Genomic DNA, 17375 nt, shown 5'->3' on the forward strand with positions numbered 1-17375 from the left:
AAGAAATAATGAATTGAGGCAACTAAAATCCTCGTCGGGCGACAAATCGAATTCCACTGCACCAAGCTTTTCACTCTTTGTGAAAAGCGTTCGCAGCTGACGAATAAACCAGGGGCGTAACCAATTTATGGGTGGGTAAAACTAATGGGAAATGTCCAATGTAGTTTATTGATCCAATTATACAGTTCACTTTTAGTAACTATTCAATACATAAAGGATATATATATATTATATATAACAAAGGTAAAAGTTATCTTTAAAAAACCCGTATATCTAGGCAATTTATGATTGTTTAGGGCTAGTCTCTATCATATCTATGTACCTATTTATTTAAAAACAATAGTTTTTAAATGTTTTTTGTTTAACAAAATGTTTTAAATGTAATCATTTCTATAATTTTTAAAGTCTTAAGAATATAAGGTACATTAAACATTTGGTTTACGTAGATGGGTTTATTGTTGTTCGACGTTTTTAAGAAAATAACTATTTAGGTTCCTTCCCAAGACGCCCCTAGAATACCATCTTCTTGAACGCCAATGGATAGATGTTGGGTGGTTTGCTGTGTACACTGCTAATGAAGTGGTTGCGGTTCGTTTCGCGCCTGAACAATTGCACTTGTCGACGCAAAAGCGACATGTCCATCAATTTAACCGCAAAATGCACTACGCCCGAGGCAGCATCCGCCCCCTGATTCCTTTCAACCCTCCCCAAATTTAGAGAAGATTGCCAGCCAGTCTGAATGCTCATGATGAAACTGCAGTGGGGTGCAGAACATCAATCTACTGAAATATATTTGCTAAGTAATGTATAAGCTGCTAAAAAAGCTGTACTTACTTAAATCATACACTGTTTTGATTTTTATTTTTAAAAAAAGTTTTAAAAAATTAGTTGTTTTTAAAGACCTTACTTGCTTACATATATTTTATAAATGTTTTCAAAAATAATATTTAAATATCTTGATGGAATACAATTAAAGGTAAACAAGTAAAAGTTTTGGTGTTGCTTACACTTTGTTGATAGAACTTGGCAAGAGAATCACATGAATTAGACGGAAACTTTTTTTTAATTTTATACAAATACGTTTTGATCAAAATTTATGCAAAAGCAATAACTAAGTTCCTCATGGTTTTATAAAATTATTTTTACCAACATTTATTTGCAAATCTTAAAAGAATGTGAAAGTAAAATTGTGAGTAAGGTTAAAGACCACCCCAATAAATACTTTGTTGGGAAAAAACCCTTGTTTACCAAACTTCTAAGTATGTACGGTTGTGGGAATTTCTTTACTTACTTGCGCTGTATTTTCTTACCCTCTTGGCTTTTGGCAAAGCCAAAATTCCTGCTCGCCGGGGCATCGAATTCATCTTATTCAGCCAGCTGTCCGCCCCGGACCCAAAAATTGATAACCCTCCTCGGTTCTTAGGGGGGTGCCAGGGGCGTAGAAATTCCGCATCCGCCGTATCCCCCTTCGTCCATCTAGTCCTAGTCGCGGTTGGTCCCCCCCCCTGATGGGCGCCCATTGGGTGTCGTGTTTATTTAATTACATTTGCATTTTTAAGGCGCTCGATGTTGCTCCTGTGCCGGTGTGTTGTCGTCGTGTTTTTTGCGCCCTCTCTCGCTGAGCAGTTTTTAATTAACTTTATTTTTATAAAAGCTCTTTGGGGGGCGATGGCATCGTACGTCGATCCCCCGGCACGCACGCCCCTCTTGCGATGGTTATTCGGCCAAATTGTCAATCAATTGTCAGCTGGCAGTGACCATGAACTTAGCGTATGTAATTCGCACAAACTGGCGCGATTTGAAGAGTACCTGAAGTGCACTGAGTGCAGCGAGATGGAAAATGCACCCACAAGCTGGTTAAAGGGTGATTAAATGAAGCTTTGCAACTTTTAAGGGTTGTGAAGAGTGATGACACTCAGTTCTTTTTAGGGGTATTTTTAAAGTTTTTTTTTAAGTCTAAAAAGACTACATCTTGTCGTTAGAAAAGTAACATTTCCAAAACATACCTAAAGAATAAAAACTGCGCTCAGAAAATTTAAATGGTTCCAAAATCTGGATCTTCTTTTCTTTAGAACTTTATAACTTTCAAGTCTTAGATCAAACTTTTGAAGTTTAGTGTTGTTTTGGTCGTATCTTTTAGAAACTCGGCCAACCATGAATACTTTTCATTGCCCAATAAAATAACTTCTTTGCAAAAAGAGTCATAAAAATAAAGTGTTATTAAGTAGCGCTTGAATGCAGTGTACATTTCCAATTCAATGGCACTTGCTGGCAAATAAATAACTAATAAAACCGACAAAAGCAGGCCTAAATGAAATGAAATATAAAATGCACATATGTAGATTGCTAAAGCACAAAATGTCAGATAGCAGATGGAGGGCAAGGACAAAGTTGTTTTGCACTCCCCTCTCCTAAAGATTTCTACACAATTTCCCTGCCCATGGAATATATATAGTATATACGCACATAACGTCAACTTGAATGCAAACATGCAAGTTCAAAGTTGAGGGCCAGGCTACAAGGAACATAATTGCTGGCTTATGTAATGCGATTTGAGAGGCTGCCACATGCAGAAGGCTTCATCGCAAAAAGGGTTGTGAAAAAGCAAAGGCAAAGTGTGTGTAGGCGGGAGAAATTCAATTTTAATTGCATTTGAAGGCAGCTGAGACAGGCACACGCACTCGGAATTACGGCGGAAATAGTTGCACGCAATGACGCACGCCGGAAATCGGGGGAAGAGGAAGAGAGGGAGTTGCCAGCTGCCAGTGCATTAAGGCCCACACGCAATATGCTCACTGGGACCATCATCGAGCTGCTGATTTTCATGTTGATGATGTTGTCAGTATGCCGACAGCTGGGCCCCAAACAGACCACTCTATTTATACCGGTCATTATATATGGCACCAGGCGCAGGATTAGCCCACCGCCTCCCGGAGAAAGTGACATCTGTGGGGACTTTCTGTCACTTTCACCGGACGGCGAGGAAAGTGTCAAGTGAAATTGCACACAAAAGTCGAACTAGGACGAGACAAGCTTCTTGCTAATTTGGGCACAGGCAGGACGTTCTACTTTTGCCATGTGCAGAGTAGAGTGGAAAAAAGTGGGGTCTAAACTTAACTCATATTCTTACCAACTTACAAGATCTCATTTTAAAAGTATTTTAAAAAGCCTTTAATATGAAAGGATAATGAAAATTTTCAGGGGAATGCCCTAACAACCAATGACTAAAGACCATTATAATAATATTGTATATCAGTAAAAATAAACATCAAGCATTTTAAAATTAAAGATCCACCTATATTTTCACATAAGTAATTTATTCACTTGGTGATTTTTTTTAAGAAGACTAAAGCGAAGGCACCCCGGTGATAAAATTGTTTTTGTTCAATTATTGTAAATATTGTTAATCACCTTTTCTGTTATGTATTCACGTTGTTATTTCTCTTCGTACACAACGTTTTATAGCCATTAGGTTGGCTGATCAACGTTAAATAAATGAATTTGTTATACTAAAAAAAAAGGTGATTTTTTTTAACATTCTTACATCTTTATATCTCAAAATGGAGAACTGTTGGTTTTCCATTTTCAAATTTTAAACATACTTCGTTGTTTAACAAATATGTCATAATATGGTTTAAAAAATGGGAAAAACCCTAAAAACAACTGTATATATATTTTAGTAAAATTCCTTGGCAAAAGCCAACCAAGCACAAGTTCTCGAATAACAAAAGACCAAAACAAAGCAAAACACAACCGCTGCGCCAATTCTCAGCAATTAAAAAGCAATCCGTAAGTCTAACTGGAGCAATGCAACTTGAAACGGGGAGGAGTAATTGACGTCATTAAAGTTTTCCGTGGAAATGCTCAAGAAGCAGAGCGGAAAAGTGGACGAACAGACAACAGGGCATGAAACTGGGTTAACAATTTCCTTTTTTTGCTGTTGAAAATGCCTGGAAAAGATGTGAGCCAAGTCGCAAGGGAGGTCTCCAGCGGCTTCGGCCAACTGCCAATCAAATTCGCACACACGACATGTGAAGTGCGTGGAAAATGCAGGAAAATGTGGGAAAACGCAGGAAAACTACGCGAGCAGACAGAGCACAGGTGTGCGAGGAAGGATCCAGCACACGGGGACCGTTAACCGGCAATCCTGCTGAGCGTTTTAAATGCATTTTTCATAAGGCCACCCCGGTGGGAAGTTCCCATCAAGACTCTGTGTGAGGTCGATTGAGTTTTAAGAAATTACTTATTAAATTATGTAGATATATTCTCTGTCGGAGAGTAACTAAAGCAAGACGAAAGTCATTAAACATTGCGAAAATTAAAAAGATATTAAAACTTATCATTTACATCTTAAATATTTTTATTCAGCACGATTATTAAATGGATTTCTTGTTTATTTGTATCCCTGCAAGAAAAAATTTGGTTTAACAGTTGATTTTAAAGCTTATTTTTTAAGTTGACCATTTGGAACAGGCTCCAACAAACCCATTTAAGTTAGTTGGTTCTCAATTTTAAACTTCTGTCTTAAACATTTCTTTCGCTTTAAAAGTTATTAAATTAAAGATGATAATTTAAGCACTAAGGCACCACGCATATCAATAAAAATAAAGAGCTCAACGAAAGCCAAACCCAATATCAAATATATAAATATACCCTCGAACATAGTAATCTCAATTACCGGGTTGACAAGCAAACCCTTTTGAAAACAAAAATACGAAATTCTTTCTGATTGAAATTGTTCGCCGTCGAAATCTGTCAGACTGCCAAAAGTATCGTAATTGTAGCTAAATCTTATTTTCGTCTTTTTCGCTGTGGCACGCTTTCAATGTTATTTTTTTCTTTAGCCTTTTGGCAAATTTGTATCGTATCATTTGCATAAATTAGTGCACAATTTATGGTTATAACAAGACAGAAGAGATAGAAACGTATATAATAAAAACATAGCATGCGAATTTATCATCATCATAAGATGGGTGTATTCAAATTCACCAAGGCTACAGATGCCAGCTTTGATTTATGCAGGATTTAAGATGGGAGCTTGTGAAGAGTTTCAACTTACCAAGAGTAATATGTTTTGTAGGCGGATTAGGTGCTATATTTAACTTTTAATTTCAGGTTAGAAAATCCTCTTTTGGTTTTTTTATTAAACCACTGCCTTTAAGAACCCTACCCCAAAGGGGAGCTAATCTGCCGTTGCGCAACCTCATCGCATTTCGCGGTAGTTCTTGCCGCCCACTCCTCCCATTTTCCACCCACATTCCTCCCACTTGCCACCCATTTTCCACCCACTTCCCGTTTTCCATGGCAACTGTAATGAGGAGGAAGCCTAATGAGACCTGCACGTTTCGAACATTATTTGCCTATGCTGGGGAAACTCATCCCGCGATTCGAGAACCCCGACCCGCGACCCCTGACCCCAAGGCGACCTTTCCCTGCTCATTTACGCATTCATTGTTTGGCCTCAAAATTTGCCGGTAATTGACAGGCCACTTAAACCCTAAAGCGGTTAAGCCACAGTTCCCTACAGGCCAGGAAATTGGGTAAGATTTATTTTATCACTGCAGCTTTGGAAAATCCTCAGCTTGGAAAAATTTAAAGTAGACATTTTCCATCTTATAGTAAATGTGTTTCTTGGGTTAATAAAATTAACTTCCTTTCTGCGTTATAATATTTTAAGTTTAAAAGTTAAGCTGTGAAATAGTATACGCGAAACTTTGACGATCTTAAGTGGTTTGGGAAATTTCAGAAGTCCTTACTTAGGAAGAACTTAAACTAGACATTTTCTACCTCATTACTTAGCTGTTCCTAAAGTTAAAGTTTCTTTCCTTTCTGTAAGATTAAAAGTTATACATTTTTTGATAATTTAAGCATTTTTTAATTTGTGCACAGTTAAATTAAAACATCCAGGAAGAGTTTATGTTTACTCTAATACTTGAGTAATTAAAACTACAAGGAAATTGTTTTGTGATTATCAAAGCATTCCAAGAATTTTTCGTTAGTCCTTATCTTTATAGCTGAATGAAAGACTTTCAGGAACTCTACAATAATTTCAAGCCCTCTGAAATAATTTTGAATAAACATTTCCAAATCTTACAAAGTGTTTATTGACGTGAAAATCACAATCAAGGCAAAGTAACCAAACAATGAAGTATTTATTGTTAACTTTCTGCGACTGCAGTGCCTTTGATGGCATTTGATTCGTTAGGAAACCATTTCGAATATTAAATTTACAAAGAAATTTACACTGAAAAGCGCCTTGTAGATTCAACAGCAGCTGATTAAGCTGAAATGCTTTCATCCCACTGCCTCTGCTGCCTTATTTAATATACTCGTAAAAGTTTTGTTGCCACAGTGAAATTTCATGGCATTTTCCCCGCACCTCGTCGCCCTGCTCCACTTCTGAGTAATTGGCATAATGACTGCCATCGTCGTCCACTGCCACTGGCAGCCATCTGAACTTAAACTTTAAGCAGCTTTCTTGGAGCTTGCTCCAATGGGTTTCAATTTTCTTGGCCAAAGTATGAAAATCAGCTTAAATTATTGATTTGAGTTTGACTCTCATTGGCTAAAATGATTATAATTAATTGCTTCACACCTCCAGTTTTAATTTTTGACACAATATTTATTCTTTTTGTGAAACACCAATGATCATATAAATGAAATTTTAGTTAATTTCGTTTAATTTGTCGTATTTAATATTTTAATTGATACAAACCTACATTTAAATGTCCAATATAATTTTAAAATATTTGAATCATGGTTCAAAATATTTAAGTTAGGCATATTTTAATTAAATAAAAACGAATATCATATTAATATTTAATTAGTTGTTTAATTTAATATGAAAATAAATGTGAAAATATTTAAATTGTCTATGATTTTTTCTATCATTGCTAACCAACATTTTTAATTATTGGCTCGATACTGGTAATAAAATCCTTACATGAGTAACTCAGAATTATTTCATCAATACGTATGCGTATTATTCGCATCACTCATACGCATCGTAGCTCAATTAAGTCTTGGCTGAATGGGAAAAGTTTGAGCAAATGCAATTTCCCCCCATTGAGTCTAAACGAGGCAATTTGAAAAACCGGCAATCATCGAATGAATGTCATAAACAACTGCTAACCGTTATGTGAGCACATGTTTATGTGAAATAACCCGAAAAATCAATACAAATCGTTGGCAAAAGGAGCAGAATGAAAGCCCTGACAAGAGCCCTGAGCTGCCAATAAGCATGAAATTGTGAGTTGTCCCTATTGAAAAACTGGAACTGGCAGGAGACCAACAAAAAAGTTTCCAGAGAGAATATAAAAATATACGATTTGTCCCATCCCCAATCGAAAGCTTATGGTCGGAAACTTTTGGTTAATGAGCAAATCAAATTCCAACCGTCAACGAGAACAGTCCAAATATTTTCGATGTGTGAAAAATGGGAAAAGTGGAGCTTTGAACTGGGGAGAACACAAACTGAGGCTGAATGCCAAACGAGCCTCGCATAAACGTCGCTAGTTGTTATGGGAAATGTAAATGTATCATGGATACACAAGTTACAAGTTGTTTGCCTGACATGTTTGTGTTCCCCTTCCCTTTCTCCTGCCCATGTCCTTCCCCTTCCCCTGCCCATGTCCTTCTATTGACACTTGTCTCTGTCTCAACGAGTGCGTGTGCTTTGGGAATATAAAGCCACGATTTGGGACACTATTTTTGATGCGCTGTCTTGTCAAGCGCGAATTCCCATTTCCATATCAAGCAGCCAGGTGGACTTTTCCCTGCCCTCATCACCTCTGCAGGGTCGTAATCCGCCGGAAACTCCCGGAAAATGAACCCAATTTATTCATAGACCAAATGAATCATTTCCAACTTTGGCGGCTAGTAATTTGCTTTTTCCCATCCATCGCGCAGCCCAGATTAAATGGAAAGTCAATAATGAGATGGATCTGGAACATACAGTTGCCATATTTAAAAATAAAAATTTAGTTTAAGGAAGAGGAAAGAGGCTTATGAGATCTAAGATTTACATGTGGTTTACAATCAGTGAGCACTAATGTCCGACGACCTATTATATAATCTACAACTCTCTCTTGAACTCGTCAGGGTAAACATTTCAAGATTAAGTTGTATTCACCAGCTTGGCATTCAATTTCCTTATCAATAAAGTGCAGTATGTAAATAGCACATAGACAATCTTAAAGGAAGGCTACTGTTTTGATACTATATACACTACGAAAAATTTTTCCTGAAAAAACAAAAAAGTATTAAAGAACTTGTCTACATTCCTTTTTAATCTCTGAAGAGATATCGCTATAAAAGTATCCACAAACCTTCACAATTCTGTTAATATTCACTTTAAAGTATAAACTGCCACTTTGTGTTAATTTGATGCAACACTCTTTAACATTATTTAAAAGTTGATAGGATATATTTATTTTAAAAAAATCAAGGATAACTTAGAATATATTTAATGTTTTCTTCACTTTTCTGTGCACACAAAACGATATAGTATTTTCACTTGTTCCAAGATTTTGCTGCTCTTTGCTGCAATTTCAGGATTTGTGATCGCAAAAACGAGTAATCCTGAAAGGCGGCTTTTAGAGGCCGAACAATTACCCGTTAGTGTCGGTCACAAAACGAAACTGCAACACAGGATCTGGACTTGGAAGTGATTTGAAATGAGTTTCGGATCGGGACTCGAATCGAGAATCACGAGATGGATGCGCGTCGATGGAGCGCTGATAACGAAATGAATTTCAGCAGTGATTGCAGGCGCGATAAATAAGCGCCAGTTCCTCTGGGGGAGATGCGATCCGGTCGATCTGGGCGATCTGAGGGGCTTCTAACGCTAATGCCCATGCTCTGAATTCGCTCCGAGTGTAATTCAATCGATGTCACTCTGGCTGCGATCATTATCGATCACCGACACCCCGTCTCTCCGCCCTCTTTATTATCCCTATCGCATTGTGGTCTGTCTGTGTCGCCGGCGGCTCTTAATCACAGTTTCCATCACGACTTAGTGCATCGTAACTGTATCTACGTCTGTGCTTGGTAAAGTACACATATGTACAGTGGGGTTCCTCTATATTGGCAACAATATATACACAGACATTCCGGATTTCATGGCGACATAACGAGTAAAAGTAATCATGTTCTCGTATTCGTGATGACGATGCCAAGTACTTTTTGACTTTTCTTCTAAAGAATTCGCGGTCTTCTTATCATGAATCAAACTATGGTTCTGTACAGTAAAACTGTAAGTCTCTCTTGTTCTGAAGAATTCGCGGTTTCTTTTTTTTTTAATAATGGTTTAATATAGTTTTACATGGTTATAACTATCTTTTATCATGGTCCATTCGGGTTTCTCTTGTTCCGAAGAATTTTGGGTTGATTTTGTAAGTAAATATAAACTAATAACAAAATTAACATATTTTAAATAAGTTAATATTTTAAAATACCTTCTTTTTGGGGTCAGCAGATATCGCATTACTTTAAAAACTAAAGTTAATTACCGAAATAGTTTATTTCAATAGTGAAGGCTTTTTAAAAAATGTATTGCCCAGATGTTCGCCATACTGAAGCTCCACTGTCTGCACTAGATGCTTGTGTGCACAGAGGCGCCTTTGTCGTTGGATGTTTTTGCGGTTTTTAGCTTTTGGGGCGTCGCCGTTGCCATTGTGGATTGTACTGCATCCACATCCACCGCTCGATAGATACAATTACAGTTAGCTCCTTGAGGAGCTGCGTCGCCTGGCAACTTGGCCAAGTTGGTCGTCAGCGTTACGGTTATTGTCACTGCTGTGGCTTCTCGGCACAGGCACACCCACCAGCGCCCCCTCAATTACGCCTGAATATGCATTAGCCATGGATTTGCGACTCCTTAGCCAATAGAGATCCAGATGAAAGGGGAATTCCTTGAATGTTGCAATTTCTTAAATGGACGAGGGTGCGGGAAGGGAGATGAATACTTACTCCAAATCAGATAGCCTATCAGCACATTCCAATTGATTTGGGAAATTGTAGTAGCATTTTACTTAAATTGAACATTCTAAAGCTTCTCTCTGACAGTAAAGTTTTTAATCTGATGAGTTATTTAAAGTATCTTTAAGCGAACAAATACAAGAACACTCATTTCAAGTATACTTCATTATTCTGTATAACTATGTTTTAAAAATAAGCTGACTTAAATATTTAATAATCTTTGTGCAAGCATTAAATTCTACAATTGAAAGCTACTTTTCCAAAGCTGATTTTCCTTTTATAAACCTTTATGCTCTCAGTTCTTTTATAAACTTCCCAAAACTCCCCTAAAAAATTCTTTATATATATACACTGCATAAAAGCTTCGTTTCATTTTAGTTAGTCAATAGAAAAGTCGAGTACAGCGTGCTGGTTGTGTTAATTTTTCATAGGCCCCATTCAGAAGGCTGTTTGCCTTAGTTTTCCCTTTGGTTCAGAAGCTATGTAGTATCGCGGTTATCTTCGTGTGGATTCGCTCGTTGGCGCATTTTTTGTAATTCAAATCGCTTTTCGTATGCCTTGTGGTTTTTTGGTCAGAAGCCAAACAAGAGGAGCGCTCTACTGCTCCTAGCAAGTATCTAAGTTTCTGAGTATCTGGCGGTTACAAAGTGGGCCACATAGCCACCCACATTAGCAAGCATATGTGAGTGCACTGCCCGAAAAAAGTCAAATAATAAAATTATTAAAATCTATATCATTGTTAAATTTGTCACTCAGGCATTAGATATAAAACCTTTATTTTAAAAGTTATTTAAGTGCAAATTATTAGGGAGTAGTGTTACAAACAGTATATATGTTTTGAGTTAAGAGTTTATTATATTTATAAAATAGATCATGAAGTTATTTCCAAATAAATATATTGTTTTCCCTGAGTGAGTCTGAGGTGAATATAGAGTGACTCTAAGTGAATACAAAGCGGCTTAGTCGACCGGACCCTGCATTTTTCGACTTCTTTCAACTCTGGGAAGGGGATGAAGTGTTTGGGGGATGGGGATGGGGGTGGGATGGAATGGGAGTTTCCCGCAAACATACACTCGCATTATATTGCCTTGGAGTTTGTTTTCTTTGGGCGCTTTATCTCTGTTTACGCAGCCGCCGCACGTGTCCTCTTCTTTTGGGCCCTCGACTCACCCACCTCTCACTTCTGGCCCAGGGAATATGCCTAATTCCCATTAGCAAAGTCTAAGCGGCTTACGAACGGTAATTGCAGTCGTGCACTACCGTTACACATTATAAGTTATCCATTATCCCTTATCGGCTATATATAATCGGCAGACGCAGTCAACTCTTTGACTTTTCGAGAAAATATTTTGATTGATGCCATCAACACAAACAAATTTGATTCATTGTTTGCGGTTTGTCCTACAAGCGATTATTAATATGGAACATGGATATAAACATTTTCTAATGGATAGGTTACGGGACAAGTTAAGTATGTTTATATCGTGTCGTCCAAGAATAGTTGAACATGAATGTTAAATAAATTTGTTGAAATATATAAATATATAATAAGGTATTATTTATATTTAAAATACACTTTTGATTATTTTAAAGATGTTGCAATTTAGAAATAAATCGTTTCAAATGATCAGAAATGGCTTTAATGATGTGTAGCTCATGGAACGAAGTTTTAAAATGAAAGAAAGGGGGCGGGGCATTATCTTAATTTTAAAGAAAGCCTTTCCCATTATTCTTCTTCCCTAATACACCCCACATGCTCCAAACTCAAAAGCTTAGCCAACAAAGCTGGGTTAGTGCCTTTATCCACAGAAAGGACAAATAATCCCTGATTCGCGAGGAGAGTTGAGCAAAGGAAAAGCAGGACAAACATGCCAGAAAATGACACTGCAAAATGTGGAACAGAGCAAAGTAAAGTCGACATAAATGGAACGAGCCGAGAAACTGGCTCGGTTTAAGTAGAACATCAGTTGAGGCTGTGGGCTTTAAATAGCCAGGCGTGGTAATTAGATACATAACACATTAGTCTATCTCAAGACTGAATAGAGCTTAGCGGCAAATCTGGAGCAAGTCAGTTTTATGTAAATGGGTTCTGGGTGCCACATCTTATGAATAACCACAAAACCTAATTACCACTCGTATTGCATTGTGCGTCTTTCAGACTCACATTTGGCTGAATGTCTAGAGATATTTTATGTCGAAAGCAATTTGTATTTAGAAACTCGTTTAATTATGTCACTTACATACATCTAATGGTCTGCCAATTACCGTGATAGTCATAAAAGCTTTTATAAGATTCCCATTCGCAAAGATGTTTCTTGGTTTTCTTTTTAGTGTTACTAAAAGTAGCAATAAGTTGCATATCATTAGTTTATACAAATTATTATTCTTAAGTAGGTAAAAATTTGGTATTCGATATACTACATCTGTCATAAAAGAACTTGGGGAAATATGTATGTCTTTAGTTGACCCAGTAGTTCATTTTCTACTTTACGGGCTGAAACTTATGTGAAACTTTTAGCCTTAAATTTAGACTTAAACGGGGGCAACTTACGGTACCAATGGGGAAGCATAAGCTGCCAAACATGCTCATATTCCGACTCCAGGGGACTCGTTTCCTGGGACGTGCTCCCTGCGAAGAGGAGCATCTGCAGCGGGCTACGTGAGGCGAATGCTTCGCTGCCGGGCCTTTAGTTCCTCCTCGACTCCCAGCTGATACCCAAAACTAATGCCAAACTCCGCCCTTCCTCCTCCAATTGCAGTGCACTCCCTGCCGCATCTCACGGTGCTGAGCCTCTCCGGCTGCAGCAAACTGACGGACGACGGAGTGGAGCTGATTGCCGAGAACCTGCAGAAGCTGCGCGCCCTGGACCTGTCCTGGTGTCCCCGCATTACGGACGCCTCTCTCGAGTATATCGCCTGTGATCTGAACCAGCTGGAGGAGCTGACCCTGGATAGGTGAGTGCGATTACCCGGGGAACGGAGTTGGGCGCCCACCTGGCCCTACCCATTCCGTAATTATTCATGAGTAAAATTCAATTTCCGTCGCCGAGTAGCTGAACCTCATCTCCGGTAGCAACCATTAGTCGTGGCAAACTGCAGCAAGGTCCACTTAACGAAAGTTCTTAAACTAGTCCTTATTCCTTATTCGAAAACATTGATTTAAAAGGAAATATATAAAAGATCAAAAGGAAAAACTAAGGAATATAATGTTAAAGATGTCCATAAGCAATAAACTAATCATATAAATACTATTTTTGTTTGTTTCAAACTCTATCATAAAACATAAAAACTATTTAATGCAAACACTTAAACATTTTCAATACAGTTGTTTTAGAAACTGGTTGACTTTTTATCAGACTTGTAATACATTTCAGTATATGGATACTTACAATCAATAAAATGCACGCAATTCCTATTTATTATACGAAGAGATTTCCCAGTGCATGGCTTTCTCTCCATTGTTGCCACTCTCACAGCAATCTGATTGTGCCCAGTCTTAAAAATGTCTTCCATAAATATTGCTTGGCAACTTTCTCGCACACATGTGAATATATCCAGCCCAGTGCCACATACATATATAGAATATATATTCCCGGATAATTGCCATGAAATCCTTGGCTTCATCATGCAATCATATAAATATATGGCATCCGTGCCCTCAGTGTGCAACATTTAATATGTGGTTGAGGTAGTTCTTGTTGAAAAGGGTAAAGTAATATATTAGAAAACAAGAAAGGAAGTTAGCTTTGGCATGCCGAAATTTGTATACCTTTGCAGCTATAATTATTAAATTTTTAAAATACAACAAATAATATTTCCAATAGTATAAGATAATATGTCAAAAAACACCGAAGCTATAATTTGTTTCAAAATCGTCCGATTTTGATTAAATTAAATTCGAAATTCAGAACTAATTATAAAATGTTATCTCCAAGGGTAGGAGGTTATATGTTAAAAAACACCGAAGCTATAATTTGTTTAATATTATTTTGATAAAATTTAATTCTAAATTTAAAACTAATTCAAAAATTTAATTTCCAAGCTTAGAAGGTTATATGTTAAAAAACACCAAAGATATAATTTTTTTTCCGATTATTCCAATGGGAGCTATAAGATATAGTTGTCCGATCCGGCTGGTTCCGACTTATAAACTACCTGCAAAAGATATAAGACTTTTGGGAAAGTTTCAGCCCGATAGCTTTAAAACTGAGAGACTAGTTTGCGTAGAAACGGACGGACAGACGGACATACGGACAGACGGACACACGGACATGGCTAGATCGACTCGTCTAGTCATGCTGATCAAGAATATATATACTTTATGGGGTCGGAAACGTCTCCTTCACTGCGTTGCAAACTTCTGACTGAAATCAATATACCCTCTGCATGGGTATATTAAAGACTTAACTCGGCACAAATCATATTGCAAAAATATTTGCTTATACTGGAGGAGCGAACTGATTTTTTGTATCCGTATAACAAACGAAACTTTTTATCTTCCAGATGCGTGCACATAACGGACATTGGCGTGGGCTACATCTCCACGATGCTGTCGCTGACCGCTCTCTTCCTGCGCTGGTGCTCCCAGGTGCGCGACTTCGGGCTGCAGCACCTGTGCTCGATGCGGAACCTCCAGGTGCTGTCCCTGGCCGGATGCCCGCTGCTGACTTCGTCGGGTCTGTCCAGCCTGATCCAGCTGAGGCACCTGCAGGAGCTGGAACTGACCAACTGCCCGGGGGCGTCGCACGAGCTGTTCGACTACCTGAAGGAGCACCTGCCCCGCTGCCTGATCATCGAATAATCGATGGGTGGACCTAGAAGGATTCGGATGCGGAGTCCCGGGGCTCACGGAGCACTGATTTTCGGTTCGGTTTGGATTCGGTGCGGTGCGGCGAACCTTTCGAGTATGCTTATTTGGTACACTTAACCTCCAGTCGGCAAGTTCCTCGCGTGCTATGTGACTTTAACTTTCCGTCAACACTGTACTCTATCCCTTATAGTTTTAGACTTTTTATGATTTCTGCTGTGATTTGATACGGAACTTAGTTAAGTTGATCTGTTTAAGACGATGATGTACCACAAAAGACCCGAAGATGATATTTATTTACATGCAATACAATATGTTTAATATACATAAAAATATATTTATATTTATAAATATACATTATTTATATTATTGTAGTTTTTAACGAACGTTTTATTTACTACTCTCGCTGTAACTAAACATACAGTCTACGTGTAAATTACTGAAAAAGAAACCAACTCAAAAAATTCAAACAAAACATTGCGCCCAAAAGACGAACAAACAGCAACAAATAGAAATTACAAATTACAAAATACAAAGCGAATCAAAATATGCAATTAACTTACATTAGTTCAAAGAAGCAAAAGAACAAAAGATGAAAATACGAAAATATTTACGAGTATAGCAAAAACGTGCAAAAGTTGCCGGCAGCTTTAGATTGAAATTGCAATTGAAATTTACAAATCCTAGACTTTTGCAGCCCCTGACCAGTGAACCTTACTTCGATTGTACCATATGACTAATCTGTAATTATCTTACGGCTACTGAAAGTATTTTAAGCAAGGAATCGGTGACAGATGTGCACGCTACCAATGAAGTCAATATTTAACACAATGTTTAGCAAATTGTTGTCAGGTTGCAAACTGCAACTGCGAACCATAAACAATCGACTTCTGGCCGTCAAAGATACTCTATATATCTAGCTTACGTTATAGAGCTGCTCTCCTCATTAAGTAAAGCCCTCACTCAAACCTAATGTAAATGCTTTGTTTTTAAATCCAATGTGAGAGTTTCATCGTGAACATTAAGCAAATGGAGATTGGAAACTGCAGTCTTAAACCAACAAGAACACAACTCTACAAGTACATGATAAAATAAATAAATGGTAAAATGAACTCAATTGTTTCAATCAAATTGTAGGACAAATATAAATAAACATTAGTTTCTTCCAGATAGTAGAGTAGAAAGTCAATATAAATATTTTCAGTTCATTACTCTTTCTATTTTAAATCGACATCTTAACATGGTACCGGGGGCATTTATTATACAGTTGAGTTGTCAGGGTTATTCCTCGCAGGCGCCTTCGCCATCCTCGTCGTTATCATACTCGTCCTCATCCTCGTCGTCCTGTTCATCATCTTTGCCCTGCTGATCCCACCAGGAGAGCACGCCCAGGCCGGATTCGTTGATGGCACCCTGAAAAGTGGACAATTTAGGAAGCTAAATCCCTTACAGAGGCGAAATATAGCTTACAATAATCCTGTACGGTGTCTTGACTTCCTGGGAGGTGGCTGACGCGGCAGCCGAGGATGTGCCGGGTCCCTGCTGCGACTGGGCCTCCGCCTTGGGCGGTCCAATGGGCGACGTTTCCTCGAAAATCTCTCGTGAGACCCGGAACTTGATGGGTTCGCCCACGTCCATGAAGAGATCGTGCTTGGCGCCGTCCTCCAGTGGATATTCCCAGACCCAGGCCTGTTCGGCCTCGTCAAAGCGGGAGGGATGCTGCAAGGCGGCATGTGGGATGAGGATGTCGTCGAAGAAGCCCAGTGTCACGTGGACGCCTTCCCGACTGCAGTTCCGTATCTTTCCGGTGATCACGGTGCCCACCATCGGCCGGAAGACCACATACCGGAAGAGCACTTCCGTGTGCGAGGCTCCGTCGCCCGGCAGGATCACAGAGTCCTTCAGTGAAACAATATCCTTCAGAGCCATGCACAGACCCACGTTGAGCAGGACCTGCCAGCAAAAGAAGCCAGGAATTAGGACCTCACATGTAAACCGCAGTTAACCCACCTTATTGGCCAGCTTGCGGTCGATCTCGTCACGCACGGCGTCCACCAACTTCAGGTGGAACTGGTCCGGCGCAATTCGCACATTGTCCTTCAGCTCGGCCAGCACGAACATGTCGCCTGATTGTTAATTATGGAATTCAAAACAAATGGTCGTTCATATTATTGTTTTGAATGCGAATTTCCATGTGCAGACGACGTAGTGTGACCACATGCACATAGACAATACATACCAAGAAATACTATACTAAATTAAAGCTTTCTCTCATAGATAGGGTACTCCTATTGCTTAGGAGTCCACCCGCAACAGATCTATTTCATTAAAAAGCAACTTTATAATATAATACTTAAAATATTGCAGTTATTGTTTATCTATGTCTCTATTAACAAAATTAAACAACGTATTTTAGCATAACAGACACAGGTGCGCTACAAAAAAGACTAGTGCTAGCAAACTCAGTAAAATATATTACTTTAAAAATATTTTAATAAAGTTAAGAATATCCCTATTGTTTTAGGACAGAAAATATACCACTTGTTACCTCAGTCCTTGGAAAATACCAAAACAATGTCAACGTTTTACT

The 17375-nt window shown here is 38.5% G+C and overlaps 2 protein-coding genes across 2 annotated transcripts in view; one reads left to right on the forward strand and one right to left on the reverse strand.

Moving 5' to 3' along the window:
* LOC119552958 (F-box/LRR-repeat protein 16) overlaps nucleotides 1-15897 on the forward strand; it is a 37877-nt gene extending 21980 nt beyond the window's left edge. The window contains exons 5-6 of the mRNA XM_037862941.1: nucleotides 12738-12933; nucleotides 14482-15897. Of these exons, the coding sequence (XP_037718869.1) occupies nucleotides 12738-12933; nucleotides 14482-14779 (494 nt within the window). The 3' untranslated portion in view covers nucleotides 14780-15897. The remainder of the gene's footprint in view (nucleotides 1-12737; nucleotides 12934-14481) is intronic.
* An 85-nt stretch (nucleotides 15898-15982) lies between these two features.
* Nucleotides 15983-16998, reverse strand: LOC119552959 (DNA-directed RNA polymerase III subunit RPC8). The gene is made up of 3 exons (XM_037862942.1): nucleotides 16796-16998; nucleotides 16256-16738; nucleotides 15983-16198 (listed from the first exon to the last, which is right to left on the reverse strand). The coding sequence occupies exons 1-3, from the start codon at nucleotides 16904-16906 to the stop codon at nucleotides 16067-16069; spliced, it is 726 nt and encodes a 241-aa protein (XP_037718870.1). The 5' UTR covers nucleotides 16907-16998; the 3' UTR covers nucleotides 15983-16066.
* Nucleotides 16999-17375: the final 377 nt, after the last annotated feature.

This window comes from Drosophila subpulchrella, chromosome 3L (genome assembly GCF_014743375.2).
Source record: "Drosophila subpulchrella strain 33 F10 #4 breed RU33 chromosome 3L, RU_Dsub_v1.1 Primary Assembly, whole genome shotgun sequence".
NCBI classification, from domain to species: Eukaryota; Metazoa; Arthropoda; class Insecta; order Diptera; family Drosophilidae; genus Drosophila; species Drosophila subpulchrella.